This window comes from Zalophus californianus, chromosome 9 (genome assembly GCF_009762305.2).
Source record: "Zalophus californianus isolate mZalCal1 chromosome 9, mZalCal1.pri.v2, whole genome shotgun sequence".
NCBI lineage: Eukaryota > Metazoa > Chordata > Mammalia > Carnivora > Otariidae > Zalophus > Zalophus californianus.
In genome coordinates, this window is record NC_045603.1 from 62,562,192 (window position 1) to 62,582,530 (window position 20,339).

The 20,339-nt window shown below is 40.6% G+C and overlaps 1 protein-coding gene across 9 annotated transcripts in view; it reads left to right on the forward strand.

The window, feature by feature from the left end:
* The first annotated feature begins 971 nt into the window (after positions 1-971).
* TFCP2 (transcription factor CP2) overlaps positions 972-20,339 on the forward strand; it is a 58,624-nt gene continuing 39,256 nt past the window's right edge. For 8 of the 9 annotated variants that reach the window (XM_027594543.1, XM_027594544.1, XM_027594549.1 and 5 more), the window contains exon 1: positions 1,328-1,509. In XM_027594543.1, the coding sequence (XP_027450344.1) occupies positions 1,388-1,509 (122 nt within the window). In that variant the 5' untranslated portion in view covers positions 1,328-1,387. Of the gene's footprint in view, positions 1,094-1,327; positions 1,510-20,339 lie in introns of those variants that run through there. The other variant, XM_027594551.1, reaches the window with a different exon arrangement.

A 20,339-nucleotide genomic window follows, 5' to 3' on the forward strand; every position in this document is an offset into this window, starting at 1 on the left:
ATCATACTTAGCTTTATTACAAGATTGTCTTGAGGATTACTAATAATGTCATAAAGTTCCTGGTACATAGTTGCTGCTCGATAAACAGCGAAGGAAGGTGAAGCAGGGATGGTTATCCCTACTTTTCAAAGGAGGAATCGAAATCTCGACGAGATTAAGCGATTATTCGAAAAATCACCAAACTGGTAAGTGAAGACGCCAGCCCAAATCCTAAATTCAGACCACGACTTTTTAAAAACTCCAACTTTCACCTATCTCGTGCTTTCCTGTTCAAATGCATTCGGGAGAATGCGGAAGATGAGGATAAGCAGTCTTGACCTTCGGAGAGGTGAGTTTTAAGCAGAGAGAGTATTCCAGGAGCAAAGGAGCACCTAAAGGGAGCGCCGGGGAAACGGTGCAGAATCCTCCAGGGCTAGGGGTGGGTTCGGTAAGACTAGAGTGAAGGCTCCACCCACGCCTTAGAGTGCGGACTCAGTACACAGCGGAAGGCAGTCCTCAGGTAGCCACAGAGAAGGCCATTTAAACAGAGGACACCTGACGCACGCCGGGTCCTCTCCTAGACCGCCCAGCCCATCTACGGGGGCGGGTGCCGTCGCGCAGCTAGCCTATTATCACTGCCGAAGCCCACGAACTCTCTTCCTCATTGGCGAGCCACGGGGTGACGTCACGTTCTCCGGACCCGCAAAGGGAGAGGGCGCCATGATTGGTTGGCGCTGGGGCGGCGGGCGGTGGAGGACCCTGGCTAGTCTGGGTTTCAAGCCGGTGCTGGACTTTCCCCTTCCATGTTCCGAGGCCGTGGGGGACTGCAGAGGGTGGGGAGTTGGCTCGGCGGAGACCTGGATTTGGTTCTAAGAGCCTCGGGCTTGAGAAGGGGTGACCGGAAGTGATCGTGGGACTGACCGGAAGCGAGGCCTGGAGGGGAAAGAGAGAGCGGGTCCCTGGAGGGAGGGGGGCTTCCCGCAGAAGGCGACCGGGGGAAAAGGTGCGAAAGCGGCGTGGGAGCGCCGGATAGGCAGCGGGTCTCTGCCGCTGGTCTGTTTGGAAGGCAGCGAGTGACCACCACGAGCTCAAGGGGAGAGCCCAAGGATTGAGAGTACGGGAGTCCCGGGCTGCCTCGGGGGAATCTGGAATAGTTAAGCAAAGGGGCCCGCGCGCGGCTCCAGAGAGCTGGGTGGGAGGGATTTTGGAAGTCGAGGTAGGAGCTAGGAGCCGAGGGTACGGCAAATTAGTTGTGCGGGCAGTGCGGTTCAGGCTTGGGGTCGGCCAGTGGGAACTGCGTGGGAGATCTTGGTTTGGAGTTTTCGACAGTCTTGGCCGCGTTGGGTAGAATCACACTACTTGCCTTTGTACAAGAAACGGTGTCTCCTGGGGCAAGGAAGGAGCCAGCATGGCCTGGGCTCTGAAGCTGCCTCTGGCCGATGAAGTGATTGAATCTGGGCTGGTGCAGGACTTTGATGCTAGTCTGTCCGGGATCGGCCAGGAACTGGGTGCTGGTGCCTATAGCATGAGGTGAGTGAGAATTTTCCCAGACCCTGCACCTTCTAAATAACAAAAGCAGGAGAGAGAATGGGCGGGGGGGGGGGGGGTGGAGTGGATGGGGGGAGGTATTTAGTTAAATAAGCTGTCTGCGGTTAGGGAAGATTGACTTGTTTCTTTGTTGCTTTGAATAGTGACTATTGTGGAAGAAATGGAACAAGAGATTGTAGGTAGTGTCAAGTCTGTGCAGGATTAGTGGAAGAAGCAAGAATGGCCCTTGTTTAGCAAAACAGATGAATGTTGAGAGGCTGTTTGTTGTGCCAGTGTGGGAGACTTGGGGACCGATGGTGTGTGTGTATGTGTGGGTTAGGTTGGACTGGAAGTGTGTGAAGGGGCCACATTGAGCATGTTAGGGATGTCTGGGGAGTTGGGAGATGGGGTTAATGATGAATATTGGTTGACTGCTTGTTGGAAGGAAATGTGAGACCTTGGTGAAGAAGTCCACACGTCTGCCTTAGCCAGCCGTTAAGGATTAATTGTGGGATGTCTGCCTTTTGAAACATAAACTACAAAAAGAAAAAGTATCGGAGAACTTTTAGATACTTCTAGACTTTGGTGTAACAAGTCAAATGTTGATAATAAATAAAAATCTCCTATGAAAGTAGCATAACTTCCCATGTAGTTTATTTGCATGCATTAGCTACTTCATTACCCCCAGTGTAGTTTGTCTCATTTATGAGATATACAAGAATTGTGTCTGGAAATGTTGAAACATCTGCACCTTAGGGTTACATGGAATATAATTGGGTTTCCAAATGCATTATAACGCTCAGTCTAAGTAAGTGAGGCAAAAGAGACTTTAGAACATCAGTTTGAATTTATGAGTTTATAGGGGAAAGATGTTTTTTTATGGGGAAGGTAGACAAATTTTGTATTCTGATAGTGAGATCCTTTGAGAGTTATGTAATGTAAAATTCTTGTCTTTATGCCTGCTACACCAAAATGGATTTTCCTCAGTGAAGTAAATTAATGAGTTAGAACTTAATACTTCATCTTCAGGAATCTTTGCTTACAGTTAGAATAATAAAGGCTATCCTTGCATACATATTTTAGTGATTCTCAGGGAAATTTAAGCACTCTCATGCAATGCTCTTAGTGTTGAGAAATTTAACTCTAGTTTTGCCTGTCCTTGTTTACATAAGTCTGCCCTTAAAAATAGAGATTATCTTGGTCTGAAAGTAAATGTCCCGACCCTGAGCTTGCACAGCAGTTGACATAATATTTGACAATTCATGCTGTTGTTCATGTAAAGACTAACACAGCAAAAGTTTGGTTTTCTCTGGATTATCAGAGGATGAAGATAATTAAATATAACTGTACTTGTTATAAAAATAGTTGACATTGTCAACAAACATTCTGTGCATGTTATGTGCTTTCCATTATCAGGCAACCTTAAATTTAAAAATGCTTTCCTATGTCATATCCTGAGTGGTCTTCACTGGTATTAGCACAATGGTTTGTGTATTTACACATTTAGAATTTTTTCCAACATCAGTTCTACAAGAGTTTTCAGACATGACTTTGTTTTCTCTAGAGCACAGTGTGCCAGAATTTGAAGTATTTTTCTTTGTTTTTTTTACCTTCCTCTTTTTTATGCATTTTGCTCTTGTCACTCTTCTCTTGACTCTGATACATATTTAATCATTTGTGTTAACTTGTATTAATTAGATATCAGTTCTCAGACTTTGTGTTCATGAGAGTCATCCAGAGTACCCATTAAAAATAGTTTCCAGGGGCGCCTGGGTGGCTCAGTCAGTTAAGCGTCTCCCTTCGGCTCAGTTCGTGATCCCGGGGTCCTGGGATTGAGTCCCGCATCGGGTTCCCTGCTCTGCAGGGAGCCTGCTTCTCCCTCTGCCTCTGCCTCTCTCTCTCTGTCTCTCATGAATAAATAAATAAAATTAAAAAAAAATAGTTCCCAGGGTCTCATCTTCAGTGATTTTCTGGGGCACAGGCCAGAAATCTGATTTTTAAAACAAGTTCTTAGATTTTGATGCAGGTAGTCCAACAACCACAATTTAAGAAACACTGACTGGAGGAGTTTTCATACACAAAAACGATTCTTTGCTCTTTGTGTTTCTCCCTTTAATTAAACCTCGTAATTAATTTTCCTACACCTTTTTAGGGAAGAGGTTCTCTTTGACAAGCTATTTGTTTTGTAAAATATATTCCCTAACGTATTCATTTTACCCTAATTTGCATTTTTTGCTGCATCTTATAATCAAATCTATTGATTTATATTTTATAAAGATTCATCTTAACTGCATTTCTGTTTTGGACTCCTGATCTGCCGTTGTATTCAGTAATGTTCGTTTTCTCAGTGGCTCTTTTTTCTTTTTTCTTTACATTTAAATACATGGAACAAGTTTTATAGTTAAAATAAAGGAAATTCCCTGAAAACATGCTAAGTAAAAGGAGCCAGTCACAAAAGACGATGCAACATATGATTCCACTTTTATGAAATGTCCAGAATAGGCAAACCTATAGAGACAGAAAGTAGAATAGTGGTTGACTAGAGCCTGGGGAAAGAGCTAATGGGGAGTGACTGCTAATGGTACTGGGTTTTTTGGGGGGAGGGGGTTCATAAAAATGTTCTAAAATAGTGGGGTTGATAAAAATGTTCTAAAATGGTGGTGAGGGGCACCTGCCCCTGTTGTTAGAGCACTCGATCTTGGGTCATGAGTTTGAGCCCCATGTTGGGTATAGAGATTACTTAAGATGCATACATTCATATATAAAAATAAATTGTGATAGTTGCACAATTCTGTGACTACACTAAAGACAACTATACACTTTAGATGGGTGAATTGTATAGTATGTGAACTGTATCAAAATAGAGCTGTTATTAAAGTAAAAAAGGGCTCTCTCTCTCAAAATCTTTTTTATTTTTATTTTTTATTATTTATTTATTTGAGAGAGAGAGAGAGTACATAAGAGGGGAGAGCGGGAGAGGGAGAAGCGGACTCCCCGCTGAGCAGGGAGCCCGATGCGGGACTCCAGGATCATGATCTGAGCTGAAGGCAGTTAAGCTTAACCAACTGAGCCACCCAGGCGCCCCTAAAATCTTTTTTAAAAAGTAGAGAAGATTGGGGCGCCTGGGTGGCTCAGTCATTAGGTGTCTGCCTTCAGCTCAGGTCATGATTCCAGGGTCCGGGGATCGAGCCCCGCATCGGGCTCCCTGCTCCACGGGAAGCCTGCTTCTCCCTCTCCCACTCTCCCTGCTTGTGTTCCCTCTCTTACTGTGTCTCTCTCTGTCAAATAAATAAAATCTTAAAAAAAAAAAAGTAAGATTAAATTTTGTTGTTTAGTTCAGTTTGTTTATTTATGGTGGGCAGCAAAGCAAGGTTTATTGAGAGTACAAAGCTCCTGAAGAGGGAGGGTCCCCAAGAGGGTTGCCTAAATTTTGTAGTTTAAAAAGAATTTTCCATCTTTCATTTTTTTTAAAATTTGAGGTGGAATTCACATCATAAAAATTAACCATTTTAATGCGAACAATTCAGTGTTATTAGTGTATTCACAATGTTGTGCGACTACCACCTCATCAGGCCAAAAGAAAACCCTGTACCTTTTATGCAGTTGTTCCCCATTTCCCCCTCCCCTTTCTCCCTGGCAATCTGTCTATAAGGATTTACCTAATCTGGATATTTCATATAAATGGAGTTGTACAATGTCTGACATTTTGTGTTTGGCTTCTTTCACTTAGCATCATGTTTTCAGGGTCCATTCACATTGTAGCATGTATCAGTACTTCAGTATTTCATTCCTTTTTATGTCTGAATAATCCATCATATGTATATAAATCACAGCTTGTTTATCTGTTCATCCATTGGTGATGTAGGGATTGTTTCCACCTTTTGACTATTATGAATAATGCTAATGTGTCATTATGTTTAAAAAGGAGATGAGTATGAAATGTTTATAAGCATTTGTGTAGATTTCTTTTAATTGAGTTATAATTGGTATATAACATTGTATTAGTTTAAGGTGTGGAACATAATGATTAAATATTTGTATAAATTGCAAAATGATCAGAATGATAAGTCTAGTTAACATCTTTCACCATACATAGTTAGAAAAAATTGTTTTCTTGTGATGAGAACTTTTAAGATCTACTTTCTTAGCAACTTTCAAATATGCAATACAGTATTATTGACTATAATCATCATGCTTAATAGACATGTTTTCATTTCTCTTGGATATATTTCTAGGCCTGGAAATTCTATGCTTAACTTTTTTTTTTTTAATTTAAAGACTTTTAGAGCAGTTTTAGGCTCACAGAAATACTGAGAGGAAGGTACAAAGATTTGCCATATACCTCCTGCCTCCACACATGTATATTCTCCCCTTTTATCAACAGCCTTTACAAGAGTGGTCCACACTCTGTACTTACATCGATGAACCTACATTGACATATTATAATCACCCAAAGTCCATAGTTTACCTTAGAGTTCACTCTTGGTAGTATACATTCTAGAGTTTTGGACAAATACATAATGACATGTATCCATCATTAGAGTATCATACAGAGTATTTTTATTTTTTTTTATTTTTATTTTTAAAGATTTTATTTATTTATTTGAGAGAGGGAGAGAATGAGAGATAGAAAGCATGAGAGGGAAGAGGGTCAGAGGGAGAAGCAGACTCCCTGCTGAGCAGGGAGCCTGATGCGGGACTCGATCCCGGGACTCCAGGATCATGACCTGAGCCGAAGGCAGTCACTTAACCAACTGAGCCACCCAGGCGCCCATACAGAGTATTTTTACTGCCTTAAAAATCCTCTGTGTTCTGCCTATTCATTCCCCCACCCCCACCCAACCCTGACAACCCACTGATTTTTTTTTTTTTAGTGTTTCCAGTTTTGCCTTTATAGAATGTCATATAATTGGAATCATGCAATATGTAGCCTTTTCAGATTAGCTTCTTTCACTTAGAAATATGCATTTAACATGCCTCCATGTCTTTTCATGGCTTGATAGCAAATTTCTTTTTAGTGCTCAATAGTCTAGTCTGGATGTATCACAGTTTATTCATTTATCTACTGAAGGGTATTTTGTTTCCTTTCAAGTTTTGGCAGTTATGAATAAAACTGTTATAAAACATCCATGTACAGGGTTTTGTGTAGAGATAGTTTCCAACTCCTTTGGGTAAATAATAGCAAGGAATGCAATTCTGGATCATATAGTAAGAGTATGTTTAGTTTTTTTGGTGTGTGTTTTTTTTTCCTGGTATTTTCCCAGCTTTATTATTTTTTTTAAAGATTTTATTTATTTGAGAGAGAGAATGAGAGAGAGAGCGAGCACATGAGAGGGGGGAGGGTCAGAGGGAGAAGCAGACTCCCTGCTGAGCAGGGAGCCCGATACGGGACTCGATCCCGGGACTCCAGGATCATGACCTGAGCTGAAGGCAGTCGCTTAACCAACTGAGCCACCCAGGCGCCCCCCAGCTTTATTATTTCTTTAATTCAATTTTTTATTATTAACATAATGTATTATTTGTTTCATGGGTACATGTTTGTGATTCATCAGTCTTACACAATACACAGCGCTCACCATAACACATACCCTCCCCAATGTCCATCACCCAGCCACCCCATCCCTCCCACCCCCCCTCCACTCCAGAGTATGTTTAGTTTTTGTAAGAAACTGCCAGACTGTCCTCTAAAGTGGCTGTATCATTTTGCATTCTTCCTGGAAATTAGTGAGAGCTCCCTTTGCTCCACATCCTTGTCAGTATTTGGTGTTGTCAGTGTTTCAGATTTTGGCCATTCTAATAGGTGTGTAGTATATACCAAACTTTTTCAGGAACTGTCAAGCCATTTTTGGTTTTGTTTTTTTAAGATTTTATTTATTTATTTATTTGAGAGAGAGAGCATGAGAGGGGGGAGGGTCAGAGGGAGAAGCAGGCTCCCCACTGAGCAGGGAGCGCAATGTGGGACTGATCCCGGGACTCTAGGATCATGACCTGAGCCAAAGGCAGTCGCTCAACCAACTGAGCCACCCAGGCTCCCCATGAACTGTCAAGCCGTTTTACACAGCAGCTGAACCAGTGTATGTTCCACCAGCAATGTACGAGTGGTCCTATTTCTCTACACTCTCGTCAGCACTTCTTATTTCCTGTTTTCTTTTTTGTTGTTGTGTTCTGATTAAACCCACCCTAGTGAGGGTGAATGGTATATCATTGTGGTTGTGTTTTGCTGTACTCCTTAGTGACCATGAAGTTGAACATCTTTTCACGTGCTTGCTGGCCATTTGTATGTGTATCTTTGGAGAAGTGTCTATTCAAGTCTTTTTTTTTTTTTTAAAGATTTATTTATTTATTTATTTTTATTTAATTTTTTAAAAGATTTTATTTATTTATTTTAGAGAGAGAATGAGATAGAGAGCATGAGAGGGGAGAGGGTCAGAGGGAGAAGCAGACTCCCCGCCGAGCAGGGAGCCTGATGCGGGACCCGATCCCGGGACTCCAGGATCATGACCTGAGCTGAAGGCAGTCGCTTAACCAACTGAGCCACCCAGGCGCCCTATTTATTTATTTTTAGAGAGCGAGAGAACGAGACAGCACATGCACGAGAGCGAGTGCGTGGGGGGAGGAGCAGAGGGGGAGAATCTTCAAGCAGACTCCTAGCTGAGTGTGGAGTATGTCGTGTGGCTTGGTCCCACCACCCATGAGATCATGACCTGAGCCAAAACCAAGAGTTGGCCACTCAACCAACTGAGCCACCCAGGTTGCCCCCACTTTTTTCTTAATGTTTTATTTTTAAATAATCTCTACACCCAACATGGGGCTCAAACTCACAACCTCAAGATCAAGAATCACATGTTCTACCAACTGAGCCAGCCAGGTGCCCCATCAGCATATGATCTCCAACTTACGATGGTTCAACTTAATGATTTTTTGACTTTACAATGGCGTAAAAGTGATATGCATTCAGTAGAAACCATACTTCTGATTTTGAATTTTGAACTTTTACTGGGAGGGGAGGGGAGATGCGATACAATACTTTTCTCATGATGCTAGGCAGTGGCAGTGAGCCACAGCTCCCAGTCAGCCAGGTGATCACAAGGGTAAACAAATGATACACTTCACAACTATTCTGTATCCATACAACCATTCCATTTTTTACTTTCAGTACAGTATTCAATAAGTTATATGATGTTCAACACTTTATTATGAAATAAGCTTTGTGTAAGATGATTTTACCCAACTGTAGGCTAATGTAATTGTTCTCAGTACACTTAAGGTAGTGACCTAGGCTAAGCTATGATGTTTGGTAGGTTAGATGTATTTTTTTTTAAGTTTTTTTTTTTTAAAGATTTTATTTATTTATTTGACAGAGAGAGACAGAGAGAGGCAACACAAGCAGGGGGAGTGGGAGAGGGCAGGCTTCCCACTGAGCAGGGAACCCGATGCAGGGCTCGATCCCAGGACTCTGGGATCATGATCAGAGCTGAAGGCAGTCCTTAACGACTGAGCCACCCAGGCACCCCGGTAGGTTAGATGTATTAAATACATATTTGACTGACAATATTGTCAACTTAGGATGGGTTTATTGGGACATAACCCCATTGTAAGTCAAAGAAGATCTGTACTTGTCTTTCATATAATTGGTTAAATTTATTCCTATTTATTTTATTCTTTTGGATGCTATTATACATGGAATTGTTTTCTTAATTTCCATTTTGGCTTGTTTATTGCTGGTATGTAGAAACAACTGATTTGTGTGTTTGTGTGTGTTGATCTCATATCCTGCAACTTTGCTGAATTCACTTATTAGCTCTAGTATTTTTCTGGATCCTATGGGATTTTCTATATGTAGAATCATGTATAGCTTCACTTTTTCTTTTCCTATTTGTATGCCTTTTATTTCTTTTTCTTGCATAATTGTTCTTGTAAGGACTTCCAGTACAGTGTCAAATAGCAGTGGTGAAAGTGGGTATCCTTATTTCTGATTTTAGAGGGAAAGCTTTCAGTCTTTTACTATTGAGCTGTGAAATTTTCATAAATGCCCATTTAATATTAAGGAAATTTCTTTTTATTCCTAGTTGGCTCTTTGTGTGTGTGTTTTATCGTGGTAAAATACACATAAAATTTACCATTTTAGCTATTTTTTTAAAAGATTTTATTTACTTATTTATTTGGCAGAGAGAGAGAGAGTGAGAGCAGGACCACAAGCAGGGGGAGTGGGAGAGGGAGAAGCAGGCTTCCTGCCGGGCAGGGAGCCCAATGTGATGTGGGGCTCGATCCCAGGACCCTGGGATCATGACCTGAGCCGAAGGCAGACGCTTAACAACTGAGCCACCCAGGCGCCCCCATTTTAGCTATTTTTAAGTATACAGTTAGTTCAGTGGCATTAAATACATTCACGTTGTTGTGCAACTATTATCAGCATCCATCTCCAGAATTTTTTCATCATCCCAAACTGAAACTCTCTACTCATTAATCACTAACTCGCCTAGTGCCTGGCACCACCATTCTACTTTGTCTCTATGAATTTGACACTCTAGGAATCTCATATAGGGGAGTCATACAAATTTGTCCTTATGTGACTGCCTTATTTCACTTAGCATAAAGTCATCAAGGTTTTGCTGAGTGTTTTTATCATGAACGTGTGTTAAATTTTGTCCAGTGCCTTTTCTGTGTCTATTGAGATGATCATGTGGTATATTACGTTGATTTCCTTATGTTGAACCACCTTGTATTTCTGAGAAAAATCCTACTTGGTTATAGTGTGTAATCTTTTCTTTTTTTTAAAGATTTTATTCATTTGAGACACAGAGATAGAGAGAGAGAGAGCATGAGCAGGGAGAAAGGCAGAGGGAGAAGGAGAAGCAGGCTCCCCGCTGAGCCAGGAAGCCCGACGTGGGCCTCGTTCCCAGGACCCTGGGATCATGACCTGAGCCGAAGGCAGATGCTTAACCATCTGAGCCACCCAGGCGCCCCGAGTGTGTACTCATTTTTATATGCTATTACACTAGTATTTTGTGAGGATTTTTGTGTCTTTATTCAGGGATATTGGTCTGTAGTGTTCTTTTCCCATGCTATTTTTGTCTGGCTTTGGTGTCAGGATAATGCTGGCCTTGTAGAATGTTTTAGAAAGTGTTCTCTTTTTTTTGGAAGAGTTTGAGTAGGGTTGGTGTTAATTCTTTAAGTGTTTGGTAGAATTCACTAGTGAAGGCATCTGTTCTAGACTTTTCTTTATTGAGAGGATTTTGATTACTGATTCAATCTCTTGTTATATATCTGTTGAGATTTGTTATTTCTTCTTGAGTCAGTTTCAGTATTTTGTTTCTAGAAAAAAATTTTGCATCTAAATTATCTTATTTTTTGGAGTAAGATTGTTCATAGTGTTCTCTTAAAATCCTTTCATTTCTATAAAGTTGGTGGTAATAGCCCCTTTCATTTCTGATTTATTTATTTGTGTCTTCTCCCCTTTTTTCCTGGACAGTCTAGCTAAAAGTTTGTCAATTTTGTTGATCTTTTTTTTTTTTTTAAAGATTTTATTTATTTATTCATGAGAGACAGAGAGACAGAGAGAGAGAGAGAAGCAGAGGGAGAAGCAGGCTCCCAAGGAGCTGGGAGCCCAATGCGGGACTCGATCCCAGGACCCTGGGATCATGACCTGAGCCGAAGGCAGACGCTTAACCATCTGAGCCACCCAGGCGCCCAATTTTGTTGATCTTTTTAAAGAACAGGCTTTTGGTTTTGTGGATGCACTACTATTTTTTTATTTTTCTACTTCATTTTGCCCTCATATTTATAGTTATATTTTCCTTTTTTAAGATTTTATTTATTTATTTGAGAGAGAGAGCAAGCAAGTGTACAAGCAGGCAGAGTGGCAGGCAGAAGCAGGCTTCCAGCTGAGCGGGGAGCCCGATGTGGGGCTCGATCCCAGGTCCCTGGGATCATTGACCTGAGCCAAAGGCAAACACTTAACTGACTGAGCCCCCCAGGCGCCCCTGTAATGATATTTTCTTGATAAATTGTCTTTTAAACCAATATAAAAGTCCCTCTTTGTCTCTTGTAGCAACTTTTAACTTAAATTCTATTTTGTTTGATATTTGATTAGTCACTGCAGGTCTCTTTTGGTTACTATTCGCATGGAAGATCTTCCGTTCCTTCACTTTTAGCCATTTGTGTATTGTATCTAAAGTGAGTCTTCTGTAAGCAACATATGGTTGGTCATTAAAAAAAAATCTTTTCTGCCAGTCTGTGTCTTTAATTGGTGAGTTAAACCATTTGTACTTAAAGTGATTACTGATAATGAAGGACTAATTTCTGCCATTGTACTATTTTTTTTTTTTAAGATTTTATTTACTTTAAAGATACAGACAGACAGCAGTGGGGGAGGAGCAAGAGGGAGAGGGACAAGCAGACTCCGTGCTGAGGGCAGTGACTGACACAGGGCTCTATCCCACAACCCTGAGATCATGACCTGAGCTGAAATCGAGAGTTGGACGCTCAACCAACTAAGCTACCCAGGTGCCCCTGCTATTTGTTTTCTATAGGTCATATATTTTTGTTGTTGTTGTTGCTCAATTACTCTTCTTTTGTGTTTGATTCTTTCTAAGGTACCATTTTAATTCCTTCTTTATTTTTTTATTTTTTTGTATATTTTTAAAAGTTATTTTCTTGGTGGTTACTGTGGGGATTACAGTTAACTTCGTAAGTGTATAACAATCTAATTTGGTTTGATACCAGCTAGACTTATTGTGGTGATCATTTTGCAATAGATATAAATATGTATAGATATCAAATCATGTGGTACACGTGAAACTAATATAATGTTATATGTGAATTATATCTCAATTTTAAAAAACAGCATACATTAATTCTTTTCCTGTCCAGTTCTTTTTCCACTTTTTATGTTGTTATTGTCACCAATTATGTCTTTATACATTGTGTGCCTGTTACCATAGATTTATAATCATTGTTTTATTCATTCGTTCTTTTTTTTTTTTTTTAAAGTAAGCTCTACACCCAATATGGGGCTCAAACTTACAACCCTGAGATCAAGAGTCACGTGCTCCACTGTCAGGCACCCTTATGCATTTTGTCTTTTAAATCAAATAGGAAACAAAAAGAAGAGTTACATACTAAAAATCAGTGTACTATGTGACCTGTGTAATGATCTTTTTTCTTCATACGACTGTGAGTTACCGTCTAGTGTTCTTTCATTTCAGGCTGAAGGATTCCCTTTAGCATTTCTTGTAGGGCTGGTTTACTAGAAATGAACTCCCATAGCTTTTGTTGAAAAATAGTTTAATTTTTCCATCATTTTGGAATTCTTGGTTTTTAGTTTCAGTGCTTTACATATATTATCCCACTGCCTTCTGGCCTCCGTGGTTTCTGATGAGATATTGACTGTTAATTTCATTGAGGTTCCCTCAAAATGTGATGAGTCCCTTTCTACTGCTTTGAAGATTCTGTTTTCCAACAGTTTGTACATAACGCACATAGGTGTGGCTCTCTTTGAATTTATCCTTTTTAAGTTTGCTGAGCTCCGTGGATGTGTAGATTCATGTCTCTCATCAATTTGGAAATTTTTTTTTTAATAGATTGTATTTATTTATTAGAGATAGCGAGCACAAGTGGGGGAAGGGCAGAGGGAGAGGGAGAAGCAGATTCCCCTCTGAGCAGGGAGCCTGACGTGGGGCTTGATCCCACGATGCCGGGATCATGACCCGAGGCAAAGGCAGATGCTTAACAACTGAGCCACCAGGCATCCCAATTTGGAAAGTTTTTAACCATTATTTCTTCCAATTTTTTTTCTGCCTCTTCCTCTTCTCCTAGAACTCTCATAATATGTACATTGTTACACTTGAATGGTGTATCATAGGTCTGTTAGTTTCTGTTCATTTTTCTTCATTCATTTTTCTTTCTGCCCCTCAGTCTGAGTAATCTCAATTTGCTGTCTTCAGGTTTGCTGATTCTTCTGCTGATCTGATGTGAATTCCTGTAGTAAATTTTTAATTCCAGCTATTGTACTTTTGGGTCCAGATTTTCTATTTGTTTCCTTTTTATAACTTTTATTGCTGTTCTTTACTTGTTCATACATTGTTCTCCTGATTTCCTTTAGTTATTTGTCCATGTTTCCTTCAGCTCTTTGAGCATATTTAAGGTGTTTGTATATTAAGTCTAGTTTTAGGGCTTGCTCAAGGATAGTTTCTGTCAATTTCTCTTTTCTTGTGAATTGGCCATGCTCTCCTTTGTCTTTTTTTTTAATTTTTTTTTTTAAGATTTTATTTATTTGAGAGAGAGAATGAGAGAGAGCACGAGAAGGGGGAGGGTCAGAGGGAGAAGCAGACTCCCTGCTGAGCGGGGAGCCCGATGCGGGACTCGATCCCGGGACTCCAGGATCATGACCTGAGCCGAAGGCAGTCGCTTCTTTGTCTTTTTATATGTTTTGTAATTTTTTGTTTAGAACTGGACATTTTGAGTATTGTAATATGGTAACTCTGGAAAGCAGATTCTACTCCATCCCTAGAGATTACTGTTGCTACTTGATTAGAACTGAAATTATCCATTTGTTTAGTTACTTTCCCAAAGTATTTTTGCAAAGAGTATGTTCCTTGTTTTATGTGGTCACTTATGTCTCTTCTGTTACCTCCATGGTCAGCCAGTGATTTTACAGAAATTTTCTTAAATGCCTGAATCTAATAAGAAAAGAAAAGAGGAAAAAAGAATGTTCTGTTTCTTTAAATCCCCTTGTCTGACTCTGCTGAGGAAGCCACCTCTGGCACAGGGTTGAAACAATGGCCAGCCTGTGTGCCAACTCTTCAGCAATCAAAAGCAGTGATCAAAACAAATAACCTTGATTTTTGGAGGACAGAGTCCCTATTGCCCACTCTGACACCAGCAGCCTGCAACAGGATCTCAGGCTACTGTCCCCACAGCTGCCTGCCATGGGACTGGGAGCTGGGGGAAGATAGATGGTATGCCAAGTGCTGAAATTCACTAAAATTTACCAGCTTCTTTCTTCATCAAGCATTCCTTTGGATGCTGCTGGTGTTTGGCTAGATTCCAGATTTCCAAAATAGTTGGTTCAAGCATTTCTTGCCAACTCAACAGTTATTTTTGGTGGAGGGACCAATTTCTGGAGCTTTCTACTTTGCCATCTTTCACGACCTCTGTCCTTAATCTGTAGTAGCCTTTTAATTGGTCCACCCCTGCTTCCAGCTCTGCACTCATCACCCTCACAGCCTGTTCTCTACACAGAAACTTTATAAGTATGTGTGTATTTTGTTCATAAAAAATAGTAATTTCAGACTTGAAGATTTGCAAAAACACTACAAAGAATTTCTAAATACTCTTCACCAAGATTACTCAAATGTTAACATTTTGCTATATTTGTTTTATCTTTCTCCCTCTTCTCTCCAACACCTAGAATTTTTTTTTTCTGAACTGTTTAAGGGGTGCCTGGGTAGCTCAGTCAGTTAAGTGTCTGACTCTTTTTTTTTTTTTTTTTAAGATTTTATTTGTTTGACACACAGAGAAAGCGAGAGAGGGAACACAAGCAGGGGGAGGTGGAGAGGGAGAAGCAGGCTTCCTGCAGAGCAGGGAGCCCGATGTGGGACTCGATCCCAGGACTCTGGGATCATGACCAGAGCCGAAGGCAGACGCTTAACAACTAGCCACACAGGCGCCCCAGTGTCTGACTCTTGATCTCAGCTCAGGTCGGGATCTCAGGGTTGTGAGTTTGAGCCCTACATTGGGCTCCATGCTGGGTGTGGAGCCTACTTGATTAAGAAAAAAAAGAAAAAAGAAAAAGAAAAACTGTTTAAGTTGCAGATGCAGTGCCTCTTAACACCTAAATACTTTAGTGTGTATTTTTTTTTTAAGATTTTATTTATTTGGGAGAGAGAGGAGAGAGAAGGGGAGAGCGCGTGCATGAGTTGGGGGGAGGGGCAGAGAGAAGCGCACTCCCCTGCTCAGCAGGGAGCCCGATGTGGGGCTCCATTCCAGGACCTGGATTCCTGATTCTTTGTATTTTTTTTTTAAGATTTTATTTATTTATTTGACAGAGCACGAGCAGGGGGAGCGGCAGGCAGTGGGAGAGGGAGAAGCAGACTCCCCGCTGAGCAGGAATCCTGACATGGGGCTTCATTCTAGGACCCTGGGATCATGACCTGAGCTGAAGGCAGATGCTTAACTGACTGAGGCACCCAGGTGTCCCTGACTCTGTGTTTTTATGACATTAACAACTTGATGAGTACAGGCCAGTTATTTTGTAGTCTGTCCCTCAATTTGGGTTTGTTTGACGTTTGCTCATGGTAGATTCAGGTCATGCACTTTGGGTGGTACTACTTAAGAAGGGATGCTGAGTTCTTCTCTGTGTATCATGTTAGGGTGCACATTCTGTTATTGGTCCCATTACTGGCAATGTTAATTCTAGCTACTAAGTTAAGGTGATGTGTGCCAGTTTTCTCCATTATAAATTTATTATTTTTCCTTTTGTAATTAGTATCTTGTGGGGATATATTCTGAGACTGTGAAAATATCCTATTACTTTCAAACACTCACCTACCAATTTTAGCAGCTGTGGATGACTCTTGCCCTAATCAGTTTTCTTTTATGATGTTTGCTAAATGATGGTTTTCTAATTATGTCTTTCCTTCTACATTTATTGGTTGGCTTTATGCTGTAAGAAGGAACTTTCCCTTTTTATTTATTTATGTTTAACAATGTTGCCTTGGAGATTTTTACTTCATTATGTTGTAATCTTTTACAACTTATATATTGTGATCAAATTGTTCCAGATTTGGCCAGAAGAACCCCTTCCAACTGGCTATGCAGAGAAGCCTTTTAAAATTAAGGTCTTGAGGGAAAAAAAAGTAAAATCTGGTTAATGTCTGTTGTCCTGAGGTAACTACTAATAACACCCTTGTTCACGCACCAAAGTGTCCCTGTTTAAATGATACATTTATGATAATTAAATTATCAGTAAGGTGATACCACCTTATTTAAAAATGTAGAGCAAAAAAATAAAATATAGAGCAGATCATTTTCCTTTTCTCCTGAAAACTCTCCAGTGATTTTGCATCTCACTTTGAAGCCCCAATTCTGGTACTGATCTACGTGGGATGCCCTTCTGATCACCGTGTCTGCATGGACCCTTCTCAGTCTTCTCATGGCCTGCTCTGTCCCGGCCACATTCGGTCCTCTTACAATTCCTAAAATGCTGTGTACACTCCCACCTCAGGGCCTTTGCATTTGCTGTTACTCTTCCTGAAACAGCCTTCTACATTGCCCACTTCTTTAGGTTTCTACTCCAATGTCACTTCATCAGAGAGACGTTCTGTAACCACCTTCACATAAAATAGCAAGCCGCTCCTTCTCCTCACCAGGACTCTGCCTTCTGTCCTCCGCTTTATCTTTTTCTGAACATCTGATATCTTATTCATTTGTTTGCCCCTTTCCCCAACTAGAATAAATGTTCCACGAAGGCAGTTTATCCCTCGTGTTTTAGAAGGGTGTACCTAACAGGTAGTTTGTGTGAATTTATCGGGTGTGTGAACTGAACTCACTCACTCATTATTTTGTTTAAGAGGCAACTAGTGTAGCAGTTTCTGAGGCAACTATTTCTCTTTATCAAAATTGAGTTTTGTTCTTTTTTGCTTTGCTTCTTTTTCACTAGTTTGCCTTCACTTTTTTCCTCTTCATCTATTACCTATCTGTCTTCTAAATCCCCATCTCTTTTTTGTCTTAGAGTTGGTCAGTTGTTACAGACTGTTCCTTTACTTTTCCTTTTATTCTGGGTCTCTTATGATGGACAGTGTATTTAGGTGAGATTCCTCACTTTGCCACAAAATTTATCACTACTTTTGAAAAAATGGCACCCCTGTAAAAATATAAAGAAATGAGTAAAGGGCGCTTGGGTGGTTCAGTCGGTTAAGTGTCTGCTTTCGGCTCAGGTCATGATCCCAGGCTCCTGGGATCCAGCCCCGCATCGGGCTCCCTGCTCAGCGGGGAGTCTGCTTCTCCCTCTCCCTCTCTCAAATAAATAAATAAATAAATAAATAAATAAATAAATAAATAAATAAAATCTTAAAAAAAAAAGGAAAGAAATGAGTAAGAATGTCTCACTCCAAATTCAGGTTACTGTTGCCTCTGGAAGTTGGAGGGGGATATAATGGAAGAAGGATACAGAGGGCTTCAACTGTTAATGCTCTGTCTCTTAAACTGAGTGGAGTATACACAGGTATTGGTTATACTTTGTCTTTTTATGTCTGAAATACTGTATAATAAATTTAAGGAAAAAAGTGTCCAGCGCACAATTGCTGGCTAGCTTTCCTCATCTTTTTAAGTTGTCCTATCATTCACTGCCTTTTTTACCAAAGGTCTGTAAATTTTTCTTTGCTTCCTTATAGTTTCTTGCTCTCATAGTTCTTACAGAAGATGACTTCCAGTCAGTATTGCCATTCCTTCCTTCTCCTACTTTGTTACCTTCTTTATTTTTTCCACCTCCTGCTGCCCTGCCCTCCTTCTTTGTCAACCTTGTTGGCAGTAATTCCCATTTGTAGCTGAGAGTTGGTTCTCCTGATGCATCATGGAGCTGGAATCTGGGAGAAAAATAGATTGGGGACTTGGGATACACAAATTGATGTTCTGATTCTCCTTTCACTGCTAGTTCATGCTTTGTATGCCCATCAAGTCTTGGTTGATTCAGTCACTCAGCAGATTTTTCTTCATTCCACAAATATTTGAGTGCCTTTTGAATGCTAGGTTTTGTACAGCTTGATTGTGTAGCTTTGAGTCTTTACCATATGCTCCTATAAGCAGTGCTGTGTCTAGTGCTATAGGATTAAAAGACAAATCAAGCAGGTTTTTGTCTCTCCTTGCTTACAATTTGCTAGAGAAGATAAGACACGTATATAAATAGGTATGATACAGGCTAGAAATTGATATACCAAGACACTTACAAAGTGCTGTAGGAGTTCAGAGCATAGAAACATTACTTTTACCTCCGAAGGGGTATCGGAAAGAAAAGTAAGGTTTGGCCATGCAAAGATGGACAAAGAAGATATTAAAGGCAGAGGGCTTGTAGGATTAATGTAATTGCTGGATTATGAAGTTTGTGTATCTTTATACAAGGTAATGCTAAATTATTTTCCCTGGTATACTTGAGAGTTTAAGTGTTTATGTTGTGATACATCCTAACCAATACTTAGCTAGTCAGTGTTTTAATTTTTGTCAGTTAGTGGATGTGGATTTCATTGTGGTTTTATTTGCATTTTCCTGATTTTTTATGAGTCTGAGCATCTTTTTAATATGTTTACTAGCCATTCATGTTTTCTCCTGAGAAGTAAGTATTCACGTTTTTTGGGGGGGAGGTGGGGTTGGTCTTTTTTATGTTAATTTATAGGAATTTTAAATATATTTTGAGTCCTCATCCTTATTTTTTTATTCATGAGAGACGGAGAGAGAGGCAGAGGCAGAGGGAGAAGCAGGCTCCCTGCGGGAGTCCGATGCCGGACTTGATCCCAGGACCCTGGGGTCATGACCTGAGCTGAAGGCAGACGCTTAGCCCACGGAGCCACCCAGGTGCCCCGAGTCCTCATCTTTTGTCAGTTATCTGTACAGCTGACATTCTCCCTGTTTATGGATTGTCATTTCACTTTATGTGTCTTTGGTTCCAAAGTTCTTAATTTAGTGTGTTATAACTTATCAATCTTTTCCTTTATGGCATGTGATTTTTATTTCATCCAAGAAATTCTTCCTACTCTAAGGCCATAGAGTTATTCTCTATTATTGTCTTCTAAAAGTTTTACATTTCTGGAGCACCTGGGTGGCTCAGTCTGTAAAGCGTCAGACTCTTGGTTTCAGCTCAGGTCATGATCTCAGGGTCCTGGGATCCAGCCCCAGGTCGGGCTCTGTGCTCAGCATGGAGTCTGCTCAAGATTCTCTCTCCCTCTCCCTCCCCTTCTTCTCTCTCCCTCCCCCTCTTCTCCCTCCTCCTCTTCTCTCTCCCTCCCCCTCTTCTCTCTCCCTCCCCTTCTTCTCTCTCCCTGTCCCTCCCCCTCTTCTCTCTCCCTCTCCCCCTCCCTTCCTCTCCTGCCCCCCAAACTTGTATTCTTTTCTCAAATAAATAAATAAAATCTTTAAAAAATAAAATAAAAGTTTTACATTTCCATTTTTTATGCTTAAGTCTTCAATCCATTTAGAATTAATTTTTATAAAAATAATGATTTTTGTATTGGATGTTGCTAAGGATCCAATTCCATTTTTCCCTCCTGTATAGATGTTGACTTTTTTCCAACATTAGTTTTTGAAAAGTCCAGACTTTCTTCACTGATCAGCAATACCACCTCTGTCGTCAATCAAATTTCCGCATATATAGATTTGTTTTATGGGCTCTGTATTCTGTTATGTAGGTTAATTTGTCTGAGTCAATTCCATGATGTCTTAATTACTAATGCTTTGAAATAATTCCTGATACTTGACAGGGTAAATCTCTAGTCTTGTTTGTTCTTCAAGAGTGTCTTGGCTCGGGGCGCCTGGGGGGCTCAGTCAGTTAAGCATCCAGCTCTTGGTTTCCGCTCAGGTCATGATCTCAGGGTCATGAGCTCAAGCCCCGTATTGGCCTCAGCTCTAAGTCCGCTTGTCCTCCCTCTGCTCCTCCCCCCCCCCCCCCCCCCCCCCCCCCCGCTTGCTCGAGCACACTCTGTCTCTAAAATAAAGAAATGAAATCAAAAAAGAGTATCTTGGCTCTTCTTGGCTTTGCTCATTGGTACACATTTTTTAATTAATTTGTCAAGTTGAATCTATTGAGATATTGATTGGAATTGAATCTAGAGCTCACTTTGGGA